Source organism: Mobula hypostoma, chromosome 6, assembly GCF_963921235.1.
Source record: "Mobula hypostoma chromosome 6, sMobHyp1.1, whole genome shotgun sequence".
Classification (NCBI taxonomy): Eukaryota; Metazoa; Chordata; class Chondrichthyes; order Myliobatiformes; family Myliobatidae; genus Mobula; species Mobula hypostoma.
In genome coordinates this window covers 169,086,891-169,103,123 of record NC_086102.1, presented here as the reverse complement: position 1 = coordinate 169,103,123, position 16,233 = coordinate 169,086,891, and the positions used below count along the sequence as shown (strand labels likewise).

Genomic DNA, 16,233 nt, shown 5'->3' with positions numbered 1-16,233 from the left:
ATGAAATACATGGATGGTTCACAACCACAATTGCAAGCAAATCCTGCAGGATAATACCATGCTTGTTTTACCAATACAAAGTTTACAAACATGCTGGCTTATGCATCTGAATTTCAGCAATCATGTTATTCTTAATGGCAATCATATTTATTTTCTGAATTTTTTAAAAAACTTTCTTCTGTGAGAAATCTGAAGTTACAAAAAATATTACATATTAATCAAAAATTAAATGCTAAAAATCAAACAATGCTCTGGTTGTCACTAAGGTACACTGAATATGACTTGAACAATCTTCCATCCAGTTGACCCATCAGGGATGCTCAGTTGAAACAGATCACGAACATACTGAGATGAAGACGCCCAGCTGCATCTACTCATTACTTTGAACATTGTGCAACCAAATGTATCTAATGAGCTTTCTGATGCTTCCTTCATTGTCAACCTTATGAATCCCTTTATAGAAAGTTAGACTCCCCTGTTCCAATAATTCCTTACAAAATATATTGAAGGTTTCAGATATAATGGACTTTAGAGAAATTACAAAATTTAGAAAAAGTCTCCATACTTTACATCTTTAAAATATCCATGAATGTAAAGCAGAATATTCTTTGACATTAAGAGCTGTTTAGTAGCCAGGTATTGTTAATTTTCTGACATACGGTAAGGAACTCCCAAACTTGTCTCACTATTAGGTACAAACACACAAAGCCTGAGATTACTGGCTGATTTCTGGTGACAATTTCGTGGCTGGATTCAGTCAGTAAACTCTGCATGGAGCTCAATGACCCCTCCCATCCATCCAACAAACTCTTTGATCACCTACCATCAGGCAAGAAGTACCGTAGCATTAGGGCAAGAACTGTTAGGACGGGATACAGCTTCTTCATTGAGGCAGCAAGACTACTGAACTCCCTGCCACCACACAGATCTCATCACACATGAAGCACCAGTAGCATTATACTGTTTACTTTTTAACTTGTGTTGTAAGTGCATCGTAATATTTGTTAATTTACTAGTGGTACTATTACTCTGTGCTGTGTGTGAGTTATACATACTGTGTTGTGCACCTTCCGGAGGAACGTTGTTTTGTTTGGTGGTATACACGTGTATTGTTGAATGACAATAAACTGAATTTGAACTGTGAAACAGTAATCCCCCAGCATGGAATTTACTCTTTGATCCAGTGCCAGATTAGACCACACAACATACTCACATTTAAAAGGTAGAAATGACCCTTTAACTAACGTCCCTAACATCTTGAGTTTTTGTTAATAAACACTAGAGGTATGTAGCTCAAGATAGTCTGGAACTTTGTCACTCAGCATACATTTATAAATACAATATAACAGGTTTTATGTTAATTGAATGCAATTTGAAGAAATTAAGATATTTATTGATTGTTTTTGAGAATGAGATGCACAGGAAATTATCTAACTACAAAAGGGCTTCAATTGCCAGACTGCGAAGACTTCTGTTATGTTAAGGATTTTACCAAATCCAAAAGCTGTGACATCAAAACTTAAATTTGTAACAAACACCCTTTTCACATTTCTTTCCTCAGCTGACTGAAACAGATTCCTCCCTTGAATTAAATCATCTTGAAAGAGATTTAATGTTTACGCTCCGTGCAGCAATGAGCAGTGGTTGGCTTTTTGAGTTTGAGTAGGCTCTTAATTTTGCATTTTTTTAAAGCAGGTTCTATGGTACACACCAACACCAAAACTTGTTGCTGTCTGCATTCCATCACAAATAATAATTTTTTAAAAAATCTCTGCAGGGCATCCCTGGGTAATGAATGGCTTCCATTTTTAGGTACCCTTCAGATGATTTTTGTCCACAAGTCTGAAAACTACTTGATATGTCAATACCACCTCAACAGTATCGTAATGAATGAAAAAAAAATGGAGGGGGGAAAACTGGTTCTGTTTTTGCAGAATTGAAGGTGAGAAGGTGGGATATTTTAATTTAATATTAAGCTAGCTGTTATGTGTGGGTGTCCACAATTTGGGCATTCATAACTGGGGAGAGTCTGTATGTCGCTAAATAAAATATTACACTCAGAAATTATTTCACAGACTTCCGTTATTTCATTTTATAACTTGAGGTTCTTACTCTTCAATTCATGTTAAAAACACAATTGAAATCAAAAATCCAGCTACATGGAACAATTTAAAAACCAAACACTAAGCCTCGTTTGGGAAGGGAAACAAAATAAATAAATACAATTGTTTTTAAAATCGGTAACTCAATTTTTATTTCATTTAACATAACTCACTTTTATATCCACATTCTGCTCGACCATACGAAAAATTACCTACTGTTCTACTCATATTAATAAAATAGCCTTAAATTGTTCCCATCTCTTCTCTATTATCTATTCTCTATCATCTAAAAGCATTATTAATAAGATAACTTTACCCCACTCCCACAGTATTAACATAATTGGATTTAGTTCCTGACTTCAGTTGCTGCTCTAACTCAAGTGGTCACTGAGGATCCACAATCCACAAGTTAACTTTGTTCCATTATCCTCCTGTGTTGCAACTAGTTTAACCCCTCTTCCCTCCAATCAAAATGATGCTCAGCTCTCATTGAACCCACAGGTTTATTACAGTTTAGCCAAAACAAATAGTGTGAAATAAAACAGAAAAGCCTGGCTGGAAAGCTGCTTAAAATCTGAGGCTATAACAACTACCCTTATTGTACAGTACTACCAGCCAGGTAACTTCCCTCCGCAGACTTTCAATGAGCTTCTCAAATGAGCCCTACACTTCCTTCTTGCCTCATTCTTTCTAAGTTTGAACACATGACCTTTGTTAAAACTCAGCAATTCAGCACCATTTTAAATGGCATCACAACTACGCACAAAATGCTTCCATGATTACATTTATACTAAGTGCTGAACCCATTAGTACTTTAAGAATGTCAACACAATTTCTTTCATATTGTATCATTCTCTTCAGAATCTGACAATGAAACAGGAATCTCACGTTATAAACACAAAAGCAAAATTGTATTTTGGCACACTAGAGCTGACAAGATATTTTTTTGTTTAAAAATAGACTTTTCATTCTATTCTGAAAAATACCAGTGCTTTTCAGTGGAATTTATTGCTTAATCATCTCTTTCAAATGTATTCTGCTAAGCTCACGGAGACGCCTACTGGATTTCAACTGCATGTATATTTTCACCCACATTATTTCTCTTAATTGTCATTAAAAACAGCAGGGTGCATACTGAAACAGCAAGTATTTACCTGTTGATCTGAAAATTGTACAGGCTGGGAAATTACAGACAAGATGGTGGCTAAAGATGCAACAAGTAATTGGACAGCAGAGTAGCTCCACTAGAGGACAGGGAGAAGAGAGGGAATTAAATCCGTACTTGATAAAATAATTTATTTTCCATTTACATCAAAAGTACCACATTGCTAAACAATGTAGTAAACCATCCAATTGTATTAAAGGTTATGTATTTGCCTCAGCCTTATAATTATGTACAAAGGTTTAAAGCTCAGATATGCAATCATGCCAGTCTACACTTTATATTTTAATTGCAGAACAAGTTTTCTGCAGCTGAATAAATAGATTAATCAGCTTCTGCTTTTGAAAAAAATTGCAGTTAAGATGACACAGAAGAAGATTGAACATCTGTGGAAACGGATGATGGTTCCTCATTACTTGCATATGGTGATGCAGCTGCCTGGATGCCAGCAGTTGTCATGGAAACAGTTGTAGTATCTAAAATGAGGGCAGGGGTTTGTTCAGTAGGTGGTGCAGAGGCAGGAACGTGAAACCCACCTACTCTTGGAGAGCTGGCCGAAACTGTTTCAGACAAACCAGCCTTTACTCCTCCCGTCATGGGTGATTGTGAGGGATACATGGTAGGCATTGTCAGAGGGGGCACTCCAGTGAGATTTAGTGGTGGCAACTGAGCGGCTGATGGATAACCTAGGAGGGGGGAAAAAAAATCACAATAAAAATGTACTGTAATTACTGAGCACTTTACTTTGTCTCTAATTTGGATGAGGTTGCAGTGTGCACTATAATGTTAATACCAATAATTTATGATATTCAGAGAATGGAATTTATTACATACATTTCTAAAGGCAAAATTTAGAAAAGGGTAAAATATGCTGACACAAAATATTTTCTAATCATAGCAGAGTGTGCAGCACTTCAATTTAAGATAGAATACAAAAAAATAGAAGAGTCATTTTATATCTTGAGGATTTCAGATTATTTGACAATGGACTGGGAAGGAAGAACAGCATCAAAATTTTCACATGCATGGAATCGCAGCGCTAAACAGATTCAAAATCAGCTATGGAGATTATTCAAACAATGCTCACCACTTAACCTATAATTATTAAATGATTCTGGTTAATTTAAAGTAATTACATTAATTGAGTAAAGGACTACAAACTTACCAGTGAGTGGAGGTAGCACACCTATTCCTGGTAAGGTCACTGGAGCAAGGTTTTGTAGAGTGAGATCCACATTTGGTAGGTTAGGTATATTAGGCAGTGCACTTGGTAATGGCATTAGACCTGTAAACATTGAAAAATATATCCCATATACTCATGAACTTAAAGAATACTCTTCAGTGCCAATACCATTTTGGAAGAATCCAAAAATCCAAAGTATGACATAACTCTCCGAAAGCTTTACAGCATATCAATTACAATGGTTTAACCACTGACAAAAACATTTGGAAAATCCCTTTCCACCTTTGATACTATCTACTGCAGGCAACGCCTCAAGACACCAACATCTTTCAAAGAGCCCCACCACTCAGGCCATGCCATCTTTACACAGCCACCATTTGGAGAGGGTACAGAAGCCTCAGGTCCTACACCACTAGATCGAAACCAGCTAGAAGAATTCAATCGGTTGTTGAAATCACCAGCAATGCCCTAATCACTTCAGTTTAGCAACATTTTGTACTAACATAGATTTTTATTTTTTCTAATTGCATTTTCTTGTAAAAATCATTTTTAATTACATTTAATTTTCACTTCTGTTGTGAATTCTGCTTCTGCAATCCATGCATCTATGATGCTACTGCAAGCTTTTCATTACACCTGTACATAAATGTACTTGTGCAAGAAGATAATACGCTTGACTGACTAACTGCATCTCATTATAATATTCAGAATCTATTTTTCAAAGTCAATCACAAACTAGAAGTGGAATATGTACTCTAGTCAACATATACAAGATGTTACTTTAAAGGTTAAGTTACAATACAAACTGAATTGCGAAAGGAAGCTTTATGCCAACTGAACGGTAAATGCCATCACTGTACATTAGGTCAAACTTAATCAATTTCAGAGCTCCCATCCTAGTTTTTCAATTCCCTTTATGATCCTGCCCCCTTCTTCTATATAGTCAAATTTTGATATGTTTATTGAGATGGTCCCTCGAGCCATGTTGCCAAGCAATCCCCCCATTTAATCCAGGCCTAATCACGGGACAATGTAATTGACAATCAATTAACCTAATAACCAGCAAGTCTTTGGACTGTGGGAGGAAACAGGAGCACCTGAAGGAAACCCATGTGGTCACGGGGAAAATTTATAAATTCCTTATGCAAGTGGCCGGAATTGGACTCGGGTAGCCTGCACTGTAAAGCGTTGTGCTACTACTACACTACTGTGCTACGCAATCTGGTATACTTCAGACAACTTCTTTGGATTATTGGATGTTATTCGATATAAACCCAAACACATTCATGATTCACTTTTTTAAATAAAGATGCTGTGTAACTTATAATTTTTCCAATGAACAAGGCAAGGTAAGGGAGTGTGAGAAATAAGGTCTGCTCATTTGGAAGGGACTGTAGGAGTCCAGCTCCCAGTAGACAGGGAAGGGAGGGAGGCACAACAAACAGTAATTTGTCAGGCAGATGCCAAACTGTAAGGATTTCCAAACGTTGGATCGCAGATTATTGGAGTGTGACTGAACCTTCTCCAGCCCTGTAATTCCAAGATACTGCATTCCATTTTTTGATCAATTCCGTTTTAAAATCAGGTTACATCAGGCTTATGTCCAACTGTATTATGTCTTCTATTAATTATGTAAGAGACAAATCAACATCCAGATCAAATAAAGTTTCCCATATTATCTATTGAATTATAACTGTAGACTTACTAGTTAGAGTAGTATCAACATTTATGCTTGTCGGAACTGTGCTGGAGGCTGAACTTGCAGATGAAGGTAACAATGGAACAGTTGGAACACCTTTAACAGTTTAAAAGAAATTGAGGTTTAAAAATCAAAATATTTTTATCTCAGTTTTCTAGCTTCTCCTTCAAACTGCAATTATGCTAAATATACAGTGTTTCCCTTGCATTGAAAGGACTCCATCTTTTCGCAAAAGTAAATATGGATGCAAAAGAGCAAAATGTGTTCTGAGACAGTTTTAAAAAATGAATAATACCAGTGAACAGAATATTAGAGGAAGCATTACACTATGCAGTCTATTCTTTATAATAATAAAAATGGAAAATGCAGGAAATACTTAGCTGGTCAGACCATATCTGTGTGAAAAGGAACAGTCAATGTTTCAGATCAGAGCCCTTCATCAGAGCAGTTCTGACAAAGAGTTACCAACTTGAACCATTTGAGAGTTTCACAGATGCAGCCTGACTTGCTGAGTATTTCAGATGCTTTTGTTTTAGATTTATAGCATGTGCAGGTTTTACGATTTTCATTATATTTTATAATGTTTATTTCAAATGATCTGGAAGACAAAGGTCAATCTTGATTCAAACAAAAAAAAACTCATACTACAACAGCTCCAGAATTTGTACTTTCAACATAGTTTCATTCTATGAGACTATAATTAACACCATAGTATGTAGACAAAACTAGTTTTAGTTTTGTAGCATGTGGCTGAAGTTTGATTTTTCCCAGATACCATGGAAGTAATATAAAATGATAAACTGGAAGCATACAATGTTTTTGTTGTATACCTCTTGTACTACCAAAGAATAACTATATACCAAATAAGCCTACTGACTGCATTATTAAATAATTGCTTTCAGAAATTCTGCCTTTTTATGCTCTTGTTATTTGCAAGTATGAAGATATTCCTCTAACGCACAAAATAAAATGATTACAAGATAAATTTGAGTCTCAAATAATAAAACATGCAGATGTAACTCTCAAACCATTGCCTTGAGTCATTAGAACATACAAAAATTCCGAAGTATGGAACTCACACATATGACCTAACTGATCAAAGTAGGCTAACTTATAACGCAGGCAATGAAAAAAATCATTTTTATTATATTGGACAAATTGTGTTTGCCCAAACAGTCTCAAAGATAGCTGGAAATTCCATGCAGAACTACTGAAATATACTTTTGACACATCTTTGTTTCATCCTAAAAGCCTGGCCATTTGCCTCCTGCACCAAGACTAAATGAGGTCTGAAACCAGCTCAGTAGCTTCAGTTATTTTTGTGGAGAATGGCGAAGGGATGAAAAGTTTAAGTAATATAACTTTTTGTGATGTAAGTGGGTTAATTTGAATATATTTAATTGCTTTTAAATGTATTTGTTTCAAATTTTTAATAGTTCTTGATTTTTGTGGATGTTTTTGAATATCAGAGATATTTGAGACATTTACCTCGGACACCCAGTTCAACCTCTATGGCTTAATGGGTTGTCAAAGCACTTCATTATTACTTCTGCTTTGAAGGCTCGGGCCTGTGCAGTGCCTCACAAATGAGGGCAAGTAACTTAGCTTAGTAAATTCTTGTTAGCTCTGCTCACAATAAAGGTGGTCAGAGGGTAGGTCAACAGTGAGCAAAGCTTTTGCAATTCATGCTTTTTATTAATGTCAATTAAACAATTAAGAACTAAATGAACCATATGCATCCTCAGTTTGGATCAATACCACTAATGGTAAACATTCCTGGGGTATGATCATTCTTCCCAATAAAGATTTCTTGACAATTAATGCATCTTATTGTCTATTTTCAAAAGGCTTTTAATAAGGTTTCAGAGATCAGTAAGCAAGGTTAAGAGTATATGGACTGAGGATAATATACTAACATGGTTTAAGAGTAGGTTAGCAAAAAAAGAGTACAGATAAATGGGCTGTCTCAACCAGCAGTGAGCTATTAGGATTATTGATTGAAGTCAACTACTCACACCTGATTAATAATTTGGCTGAGGGAACCAAAAGCAGGTGGAAAACATAAGTGGAGATGAGAGTGCAAAGAAGCTTCAAGCAACATTTAGACTTATTTTTAGTGTCATCAATAAGCTAAGATGAGTTACCGTTGGTCACCTCAACCAAATTGTTTATGCAAATTGTGAATACTTATCCCTGCTGTAACCCACAAATCATAGCCTGATAATCTGAAAACTGCGTCCGGTGCTCCCGATGTGGCCTTTTATATATTGGTGAGACTCGACGCAGACTGGGAGACCGCTTTGCTGAACATCTACGCTCTGTCCGCCAGAGAAAGCAGGATCTCCCAGTGGCCACACATTTTAATTCCACATCCCATTCCCATTCTGACATGTCTGTCCACGGCCTCCTCTACTGTAAAGATGAAGCCACACTCAGGTTGGAGGAACAACACCTTATATTCGGTCTGGGTAGCCTCCAACCTGATGGCATGAACATTGACTTCTCTAACTTCTGCTAAGGCCCCACCTCCCCCTCGTACCCCATCTGTTACTCATTTTTATGCACACATTCTTTCTCTCAGTCTCCTTTTTCTCCCTCTGAATATACCTCTTGCCCATCCTCTGGGTCACCCCCCCCTGTCTTTCTTCCCGGACCTCCTGTCCCATGATCCTCTCGTATCCCCTTTTGCCTATCACCTGTCCAGCTCTCAGCTCTATCCCTCCCCCTCCTGTCTTCTCCTATCATTTTGCATCTCCCCCTCCCCCTCCAGCTTTCAAATCCCTTACTCACTCTTCCTTCAGTTAGTCCTGACGAAGGGTCTCGGCCTGAAACGTCAACTGCACCTCTTCCTATAGATGCTGCTTGGCCTGCTGCGTTCACCAGCAACTTTGATGTATGTAATCTGAAAACCTGCCCACTTCTACTGAATGCTACCATCTCTAATCTTAGTCTTTATCAAAAGCCTCCAGAGGGGAAGAAAAAAAAAGTGTACCACTTCTACAACCCCCCCCCCACACCTCATTTACTCAACTAGGTATACCCTCAGAGCAAGAAATGGCTGAATTAACCTTTAAAAGTCTCTACCCCAGCAGTCTGTGCAGAGTCAGTCATTGGCATATCAGAGGTTGACTGATTTCTGTAGAGTAAAGACATGGATAGATACAAGCTCAGGGCAGGGAAAAAAATCTTTGAGGTAGCAGACAGGCTAAAGGGACTGATTTGTCCATTCCTGTCAACACACACACAAAATGTTGGAGGAACTCAGCAGGCCAGGCAGTATTTACGGAAAAGAGTGCAGTTGATGGCTTGAGCACAGACCCTTCAGCAGTCTTGCCGAAGGGTCTCATCCCAAAACATGAGCTACCTGACCCAAGTTCCTCCAGCATTTTGTATGACGCTTGGATTTCCAGCATTGTTCAAACAATTCATATGCTTATATACAAGTAAAAAGCATAAAGATAATTTCACAATCTCTCCCTGCCCCCACCCCCCCCCCGCAGGTCTTTCAACTGAAAAAGATTATTTTAAACACAAATCTTTAGAAAAAAAGTCAGTGACAAAGAAAGAATGCTCAAAAGACATCTCAACTGTTTCATCAGATAATAAGTTTTCTGTTTATAGTAATAATTCTTCTTTAGTAAAAGTACTTACACAAGTGCTGTTAATACTTACCAGTATTAAGAACACTGTTAACAGGAGATGTACCAAGTGATAGTCCAGATAGACTCTGCTGTAAGTTGGTGCTCATAGCAGTTGCTGAGGAAACAGCAGATAGCTGAACCTGCATAGATAACAGTACTTATCTAATCATCAGATAAATTAAAATGTCAGCAAAATTATACAACAAACTGAAAATATATACAGTGGATTCCTGCTAAGTAGGCCATTGATTAATCAGGGCAACCACTTACTGGGACAACTTTTGAAGAACAAAAACTAATCGAACAAATAGCTGGTATTCCCTTTATTTATTTAGGACACTATGCTGTTTAAATGGGACAGGAGACCATTGCCAAACAGTTTCTGACTAGCATCAGTCGTGTGCATTTGTATGGCTGTTAAGATACTACACTGTGCTTAGAACAAACAGTTTTTAAAAACAGCATCAGTTACATGTGCGTGTACTATGTTATCTATTTGGGCCAACAAACACAGATTCAAAAAGCAGTGATTTTTCATAATTTTATTTTGACTTAAAAAAATTCAGACCCTTGCCAGGACGCCACTAAAAGATTTGACTCTTGCCGGAAAAAAAAATTTACCAGTGCCTGGCAGATTTTGTTCATTTACAGTCAATCAAAAGAACACTGCAGCTTACACTGGATAAACTCCTCTGTCAATAACTATTACAAATTAATTCAGTAGTAGTATTGTTAGTGTTCTAATTTCTTCTATATTGCATTTAAATATATAATTTATTACTCAGTTAAACTGTAGTTTATCTTTCTTTAATATACCTTTTTTAACAATGGGGCAGCTGCTTAATTGGGCCAAAATGTACTTATCCTTGTGTCCCAATTAACCAGAATCCACTGTATTGCTAAAGTTATGACAATAATTAATGCATTTTAACAATCAGCCCTCAAAAAAAGATAAGAGAAGTTTATCAGATTTGTTAGCAAATTTGTTAAAATATCACAAGCTTCTAAAAAACTGAATTTTATAGAACAGTAATCTTGATCACAGGATAGAATTTTCAACCATTCTGTGCAGAATTATTAGTATACATTCAAATCTTAGACACAATTAATAGCAACACAATTTTAAGATAAAATTGCAAGGCCAGAGAAGATGACCACAACACTAGAAATCCAATACCAACTGAAACAGCTTGTATGTCGGTAAATCTCACAATAGTTCTATTCTAAGCTATTCTGCAGAAGTTTCAATGTTTTATGTTGAACTGTAAGTTACAACACTTAAGAGATAAGACACCAGTTTGTTTTATCACCCAAGATGTTCTTCCTCACTAATTGAAATTACAAGTTGCTTCACAAATGCCTGTAAAGTTATTCAACTTTTATCTTTAAACACAGTGTACAAAATAGAAATTGCTAATCATGTTATGAAGCTCTTTTATAGTAAAGCCATCAAATTTTATAATGGTACAACAAAGCAATATCTGCTAAATAATTTAGCAGGTTAAAATAAATCAAGCATTACCTCTGTGAAGCCATCTTTTAATGGACTGACTGAAGCACCCGGTCCTGGGAGACTTATTTTTTTACCCTCTGCAAATGGACGGGTTGGAATTCGATGCAAGTAGCCATATCCAATCCCACACCCTAAGCTTAAAATAATTTATTTACATTATTTACCAAATTCAAAGAGGAAAATATTAAACTGAACAGAAGAACATTTAGATCAGTCAACATTTGAAAATACAAAGATGGGTATCCTTGGGCTATTTTCAAGATAAAGTAACTATACCAAATTTTCCATCCAGATGAACAGTACAACTATACCAGCATTTCCAAATTACACTGTTAGTCTCAACAAAATATCTTCACCTTACCTGCCTTCGCCACCCCAGGTAGTATTAGGTGTGATAACAACTTCCCGGCAGTTGTCTGTGTCTGTGTTGTAGACGTATAGTTTCAAAGCTTTCCCTTCATGAGTCTCTATCAGAGAGAAGAGATCTTCGGACTATGAAAATAAAATTCATTTTTTTCAGTCATGCTATTTCCTGGGTTCAGTCCATGCAACACATCATAAAATCAAAAGTCTTATTACAATGCATTGTAATATTTCCTACAGAGAACTGGCATCCAAGATGCCTGTAATTTAGAACATGCGAATGCAATCCAGCATTACTTTAAGTGGATTATTCAATACAATAAACACAGACATGCTAATTAAAAATCAGATGTACCAGAATAACAGCACAGAGATAGGGCTTTCAAGCCCAGCTCAGCTGTGCTGACCAAGATGCCCACCTAAGATAGTCCCATTGGCCCTCATTAGACCAATACCCCTCTGAACCTTTTTCCATCTATGTACCTACTGAAATGTCTTTTGATGCAATGCAGTGCTGGACTATTACATCAATTCAAACAAGATATTATACTTTATGTAGAAAGTATAGATTTTCCCTGTTGACTTCCAATTAAAACTTATATCTGGTACATAATAGTTTAAAAGCATCAAAGTCCAAGAATATTCATAATAAAAATCATTGGCAGCTTCAGTTATTTAACGTCAAAGGCAAAAGCAATCATGAGCTGTTACATAAATTATACCCAACACTTCATGCAAATTTCACTGAGGTTCAGAAACAGCATTTCTGAGTGCTCCATGATCCCATGGACATTACCTCTTATTTTTTGTGCTATTTATTTTGAACTTACAGTAATTTTGTTTTTGAACTGTACTGCTGCTCCAAAACAAATTTCATGTCATTTAAGTCAGTGATAATAAAACTGATTCTAACACTGACTTAGAGGTTACAGCAATAAAAGACTGCTCAGGATATACTTGTTTCCAACAAGCATACTTACAATTTCAACTCTCATAAAAAGACTGGGCGAAAAAAATACTTAACACTCCTATTACTTTCATAAGTTAAAGGCACATATTCTAATTCTTTAATACCTTACTCAAAACGTGCACAGAAATAAAAGTTCAGCCTTGAAGTTAACACACTAAACAACATGCATTCAATTTCCCAGTCATCTTCACAACTTTATATGGTTCCAGAAAACTAATTACCAGAATATTTAGAGATCCCATGTTACAGAAATAAAATCTCCTTTAAAGAATTCCTAAATCCTCACTCAAATTTGAATTACAAAATAAAATTCTTTCAAAGAATAATGTGGAAAACAAAGTAACCATTTTTTTTCAACTATCATTTCTTGATGTGTTTGCAAATTTGCTGTATGGAAAATTCTGGAATGGGCCATTTTCTGGTGTCACAACCACATAGAGGTTGCCTGTATATTCGTAGTTGGAAATAACTCAAATGACCCACCTTTCCACAAGTAATTTATAGCTTAATTGAAATTATATATGATCCATTTACCTCGTTCATGACTGTGTCTGCTCCAATTATATAGTCTGTATGAGGTCGAAGACCAGCTAGTGCAGCTGGAGAATTTGGCTCAACTTCCTTTTTTTTTTAAAAAAAAGGGAAAAGCATGGTTACAAAAGTAAAAAGGTAACATTATGACTTCAACTTAATTTAATTCCTCCTCAGTAGTTAAGCTTTAAAAAGTAATTGCTCAAAAATCTGTTCATCCTTTGGCAGAAATTTCACTAAGGTCAAGGAAGAATTCGTCCACTTGAAGATGAATTTGCAAATCCCACTAACGTAGTGTAATAAACAATAAGGTTTTCATTGCCATACCAGGAAGCCCAAAAATATAAATTCCATTTATCATAACTAATATTGTTCTATGCAAAATGAGTTCAGGGAGTTAGGTGCTAAGTTAAAGGACAAGATGCCCAGGGATGCGATCTTAGGATTGCTACCTGTGCCACGTGCTAAAGAAGCCAGAAATAGGAAGAACACAAACACGAGAAAATCTGCAGATGCTGGAAATTCAAGCAACACACACAAAATGCTGATGGAACATAGCAGGCCAGGCAGCATCTATAGGAAGTAGTATAGTCGACTTTTTGGATCGAGACCCTTCATCAGGACTCACGGAAAAAAGAGATAGTAAGAGATTTGAAAGTGGGAGGGGGAGGGGAGTCCTGAAATGAGAGAAGACTGGAGGGGGATGGGATGAAGCTAAGAGCTGGGAAGTTGATTAGCAAAAGGGATACAAGGCTGGAGAAGGGGGAGTATCATAGGATGGAAGGCCTAGGATAGGAAGAACATACAGTTTAACGTGGATAAGGAGTTGGTGCAGGAGGGAGGGCATAAGAATTTTGGATCATTGAGCTCTATTCCAGGGAAGGCAGGATCTGTACAGAAGAGATGGTTTGCACCAGAATTGGAGGAGGACTAATATCCTAGCAGGAAGGTTTGCTAGTGCTACACAACGGGGTTTAAACTAAAGTTGCAGAGAAATGGGAACCAGAGTGCCAGAACAGATGGTGGAGTAGTTGTGGAGACATATTGTTAAAACTTCAGACAAAGTCAGTAATCAAATTATTGAGCACAGTGAGACTAATGCTCTGAGATGCACATACTTCAATGCAAGTAGTATCGTAAAAAAGGCAGATGAGCCCAAGGCATGGATCAACACATGGAATTATGATATTGTAGCCATTAGTGAGTCTTGGTTGCAGGAGGGGCAGGAATGACAGTTCAATACTCCTGGCTTCCGTTGTTTTAGACGTGATAAAATGGGAGGGGTTGTGTTACTAGTCAGGGAAAATGTCACGGCAGCGCTCTGTCAGGACATACTGGAGAATTCATCTGGTGAGGCTTTATGGGTGGAACAGAGGAATAAGAAAGGAATGACCACATTAATGGAGCTATTTCATAGACTACCCAACAGTCCGCAGGACTTAGAGGAACAAATTTATTGAGAGATCGCACACTGTTGTAAGAAACATATAGTGTGATACTAGTTGATTTTTACTTTCCAATATTGACTGGTACTCCTATACCATAAAAGGACTAAATGGGATGGAGTTTGCCAAATGTGTTCATGAAAGTTTCCTCGTTGTAGAATACATCTTCTGGTGCTACTTAGACACGTAGGGTGTATTCTAATCAGTATATAGAAGTCTCAATGAGAGTGTGTGTAATACTTTATCTCCTATCAAGAAGAGAGGCTGCTGAAGGACTTAGACAGATTAGGAGAATAGGAAAAGAGGTGGCAGATGGAACATGGTATGGGAAGTGTATGGTCAAGCACTTTGGTAGAAGTAATAAAGCAGAGAATATTTTCAAAATGGGGAGAACATTCAAAAATCCTACGTGCAAAGGGATTTGGGAGTCCTTCTGCAGGACTCACTAAAGGTCAATTTGCAGGTTGAATCAGTGATGAGGAAGGCGAATGCAATGTTAGCATTTATTCCAAGAGGACTAGAATATAAAAGCAAGGACATATTGTTGAGGCTATATAAGGCACTGGCAAGGCCTCACAGGGTACTGTGAGCACTTTTGGGCCCCTTATTTAAGGAAGGATGTGCTTAAGTATAGAAGTTGCTTGAAGCTCTTTGCACTTAGAACAGAGATCAGCAGGAATTTCAAAGGATGGTGAATCTGTGAAATTCATTACCACAGGTGACTGTGGAGGCCAGGTCACAGTGCACTTAAGGTGGAGGCTGATAGGTTCTTGATTCATTAGGGTGAGAAAGGCTAAGGGAAGAAGGTAGGAGAATGGGGTTGACAGGGAAATGGTTCAGCCATGATGAAATGCTGAAGCAGACTTGATGGGCCAAATGGCCTAATTCTGTTCCAATATCTTATGATTGTATTAGGGAATGAGACAGGGCAAGTGACAGAATTTTGTGTTGGGGAACACTTTGCATCCAGTGGTCATAATTATCTTGAAACAAACGGTATTCTAGAAAAGGATAGGTCTGGTCCTCAAGTTCAGATTCTAAATTAGAGAAAGACCAATATTAACAGCATCAGAAAGAATATGGTAAGTGTGGATTAGGACAGGCTGTTTCCCAGCAAAAGTGAACTTGGTAAGTGGGAGGGATTTAAAAATGAAATTTTGAGTACAAAGCTTGTATGTATCTGTCAGATTCTGGTAGGTCACATCTAACCAAACTTATAGAGCTTTTGGAGGAAATACCAGGAATGCTGATGAAAGCAAAGCAGTGAATGTTGTCTACATGGACTTCAGCAAGGTATTTGACATGGTCCTGCATGGGAGGTTGGTCAAGGCTCAGTCATTTGGCATTCAAAATCAGGTAGTAAACTGGATTAGACATTGGCTTTGCAGGGAGCGGCTGTAGATGGTTGCCTCTCTGATTAGAAGCCTGTGACTAGTGGGGTGCCGCAGAGTTTGGTGCTGGGTCTGTTGTTGTTAGTCACCTATTATCAATGATCAGGATGATAACGTGGTTAACTGGATCAGAAAAAATTGCTGATGACAGCAAGATTGGGGGTGTAGTGGATAGCAAGGAAGACTATCAAAGCTTGTAGCGGGATTGTAGACCAGCTGGAAAAATGTGCAGA

General features: G+C 37.3%; 1 protein-coding gene across 1 annotated transcript in view; it reads right to left on the bottom strand.

The window, feature by feature from the left end:
* Nucleotides 1-913: 913 nt before the first annotated feature.
* Nucleotides 914-16,233, bottom strand: part of gorasp2 (golgi reassembly stacking protein 2) — a 39,146-nt gene continuing 23,826 nt past the window's right edge. Inside the window, exons 4-10 of the mRNA XM_063052224.1 lie at nucleotides 13,168-13,254; nucleotides 11,662-11,792; nucleotides 11,310-11,436; nucleotides 9,819-9,927; nucleotides 6,153-6,242; nucleotides 4,430-4,549; nucleotides 914-3,950 (exon numbers count right to left, since the gene is read on the bottom strand). Of these exons, the coding sequence (XP_062908294.1) occupies nucleotides 3,622-3,950; nucleotides 4,430-4,549; nucleotides 6,153-6,242; nucleotides 9,819-9,927; nucleotides 11,310-11,436; nucleotides 11,662-11,792; nucleotides 13,168-13,254 (993 nt within the window). The 3' untranslated portion in view covers nucleotides 914-3,621. The remainder of the gene's footprint in view (nucleotides 3,951-4,429; nucleotides 4,550-6,152; nucleotides 6,243-9,818; nucleotides 9,928-11,309; nucleotides 11,437-11,661; nucleotides 11,793-13,167; nucleotides 13,255-16,233) is intronic.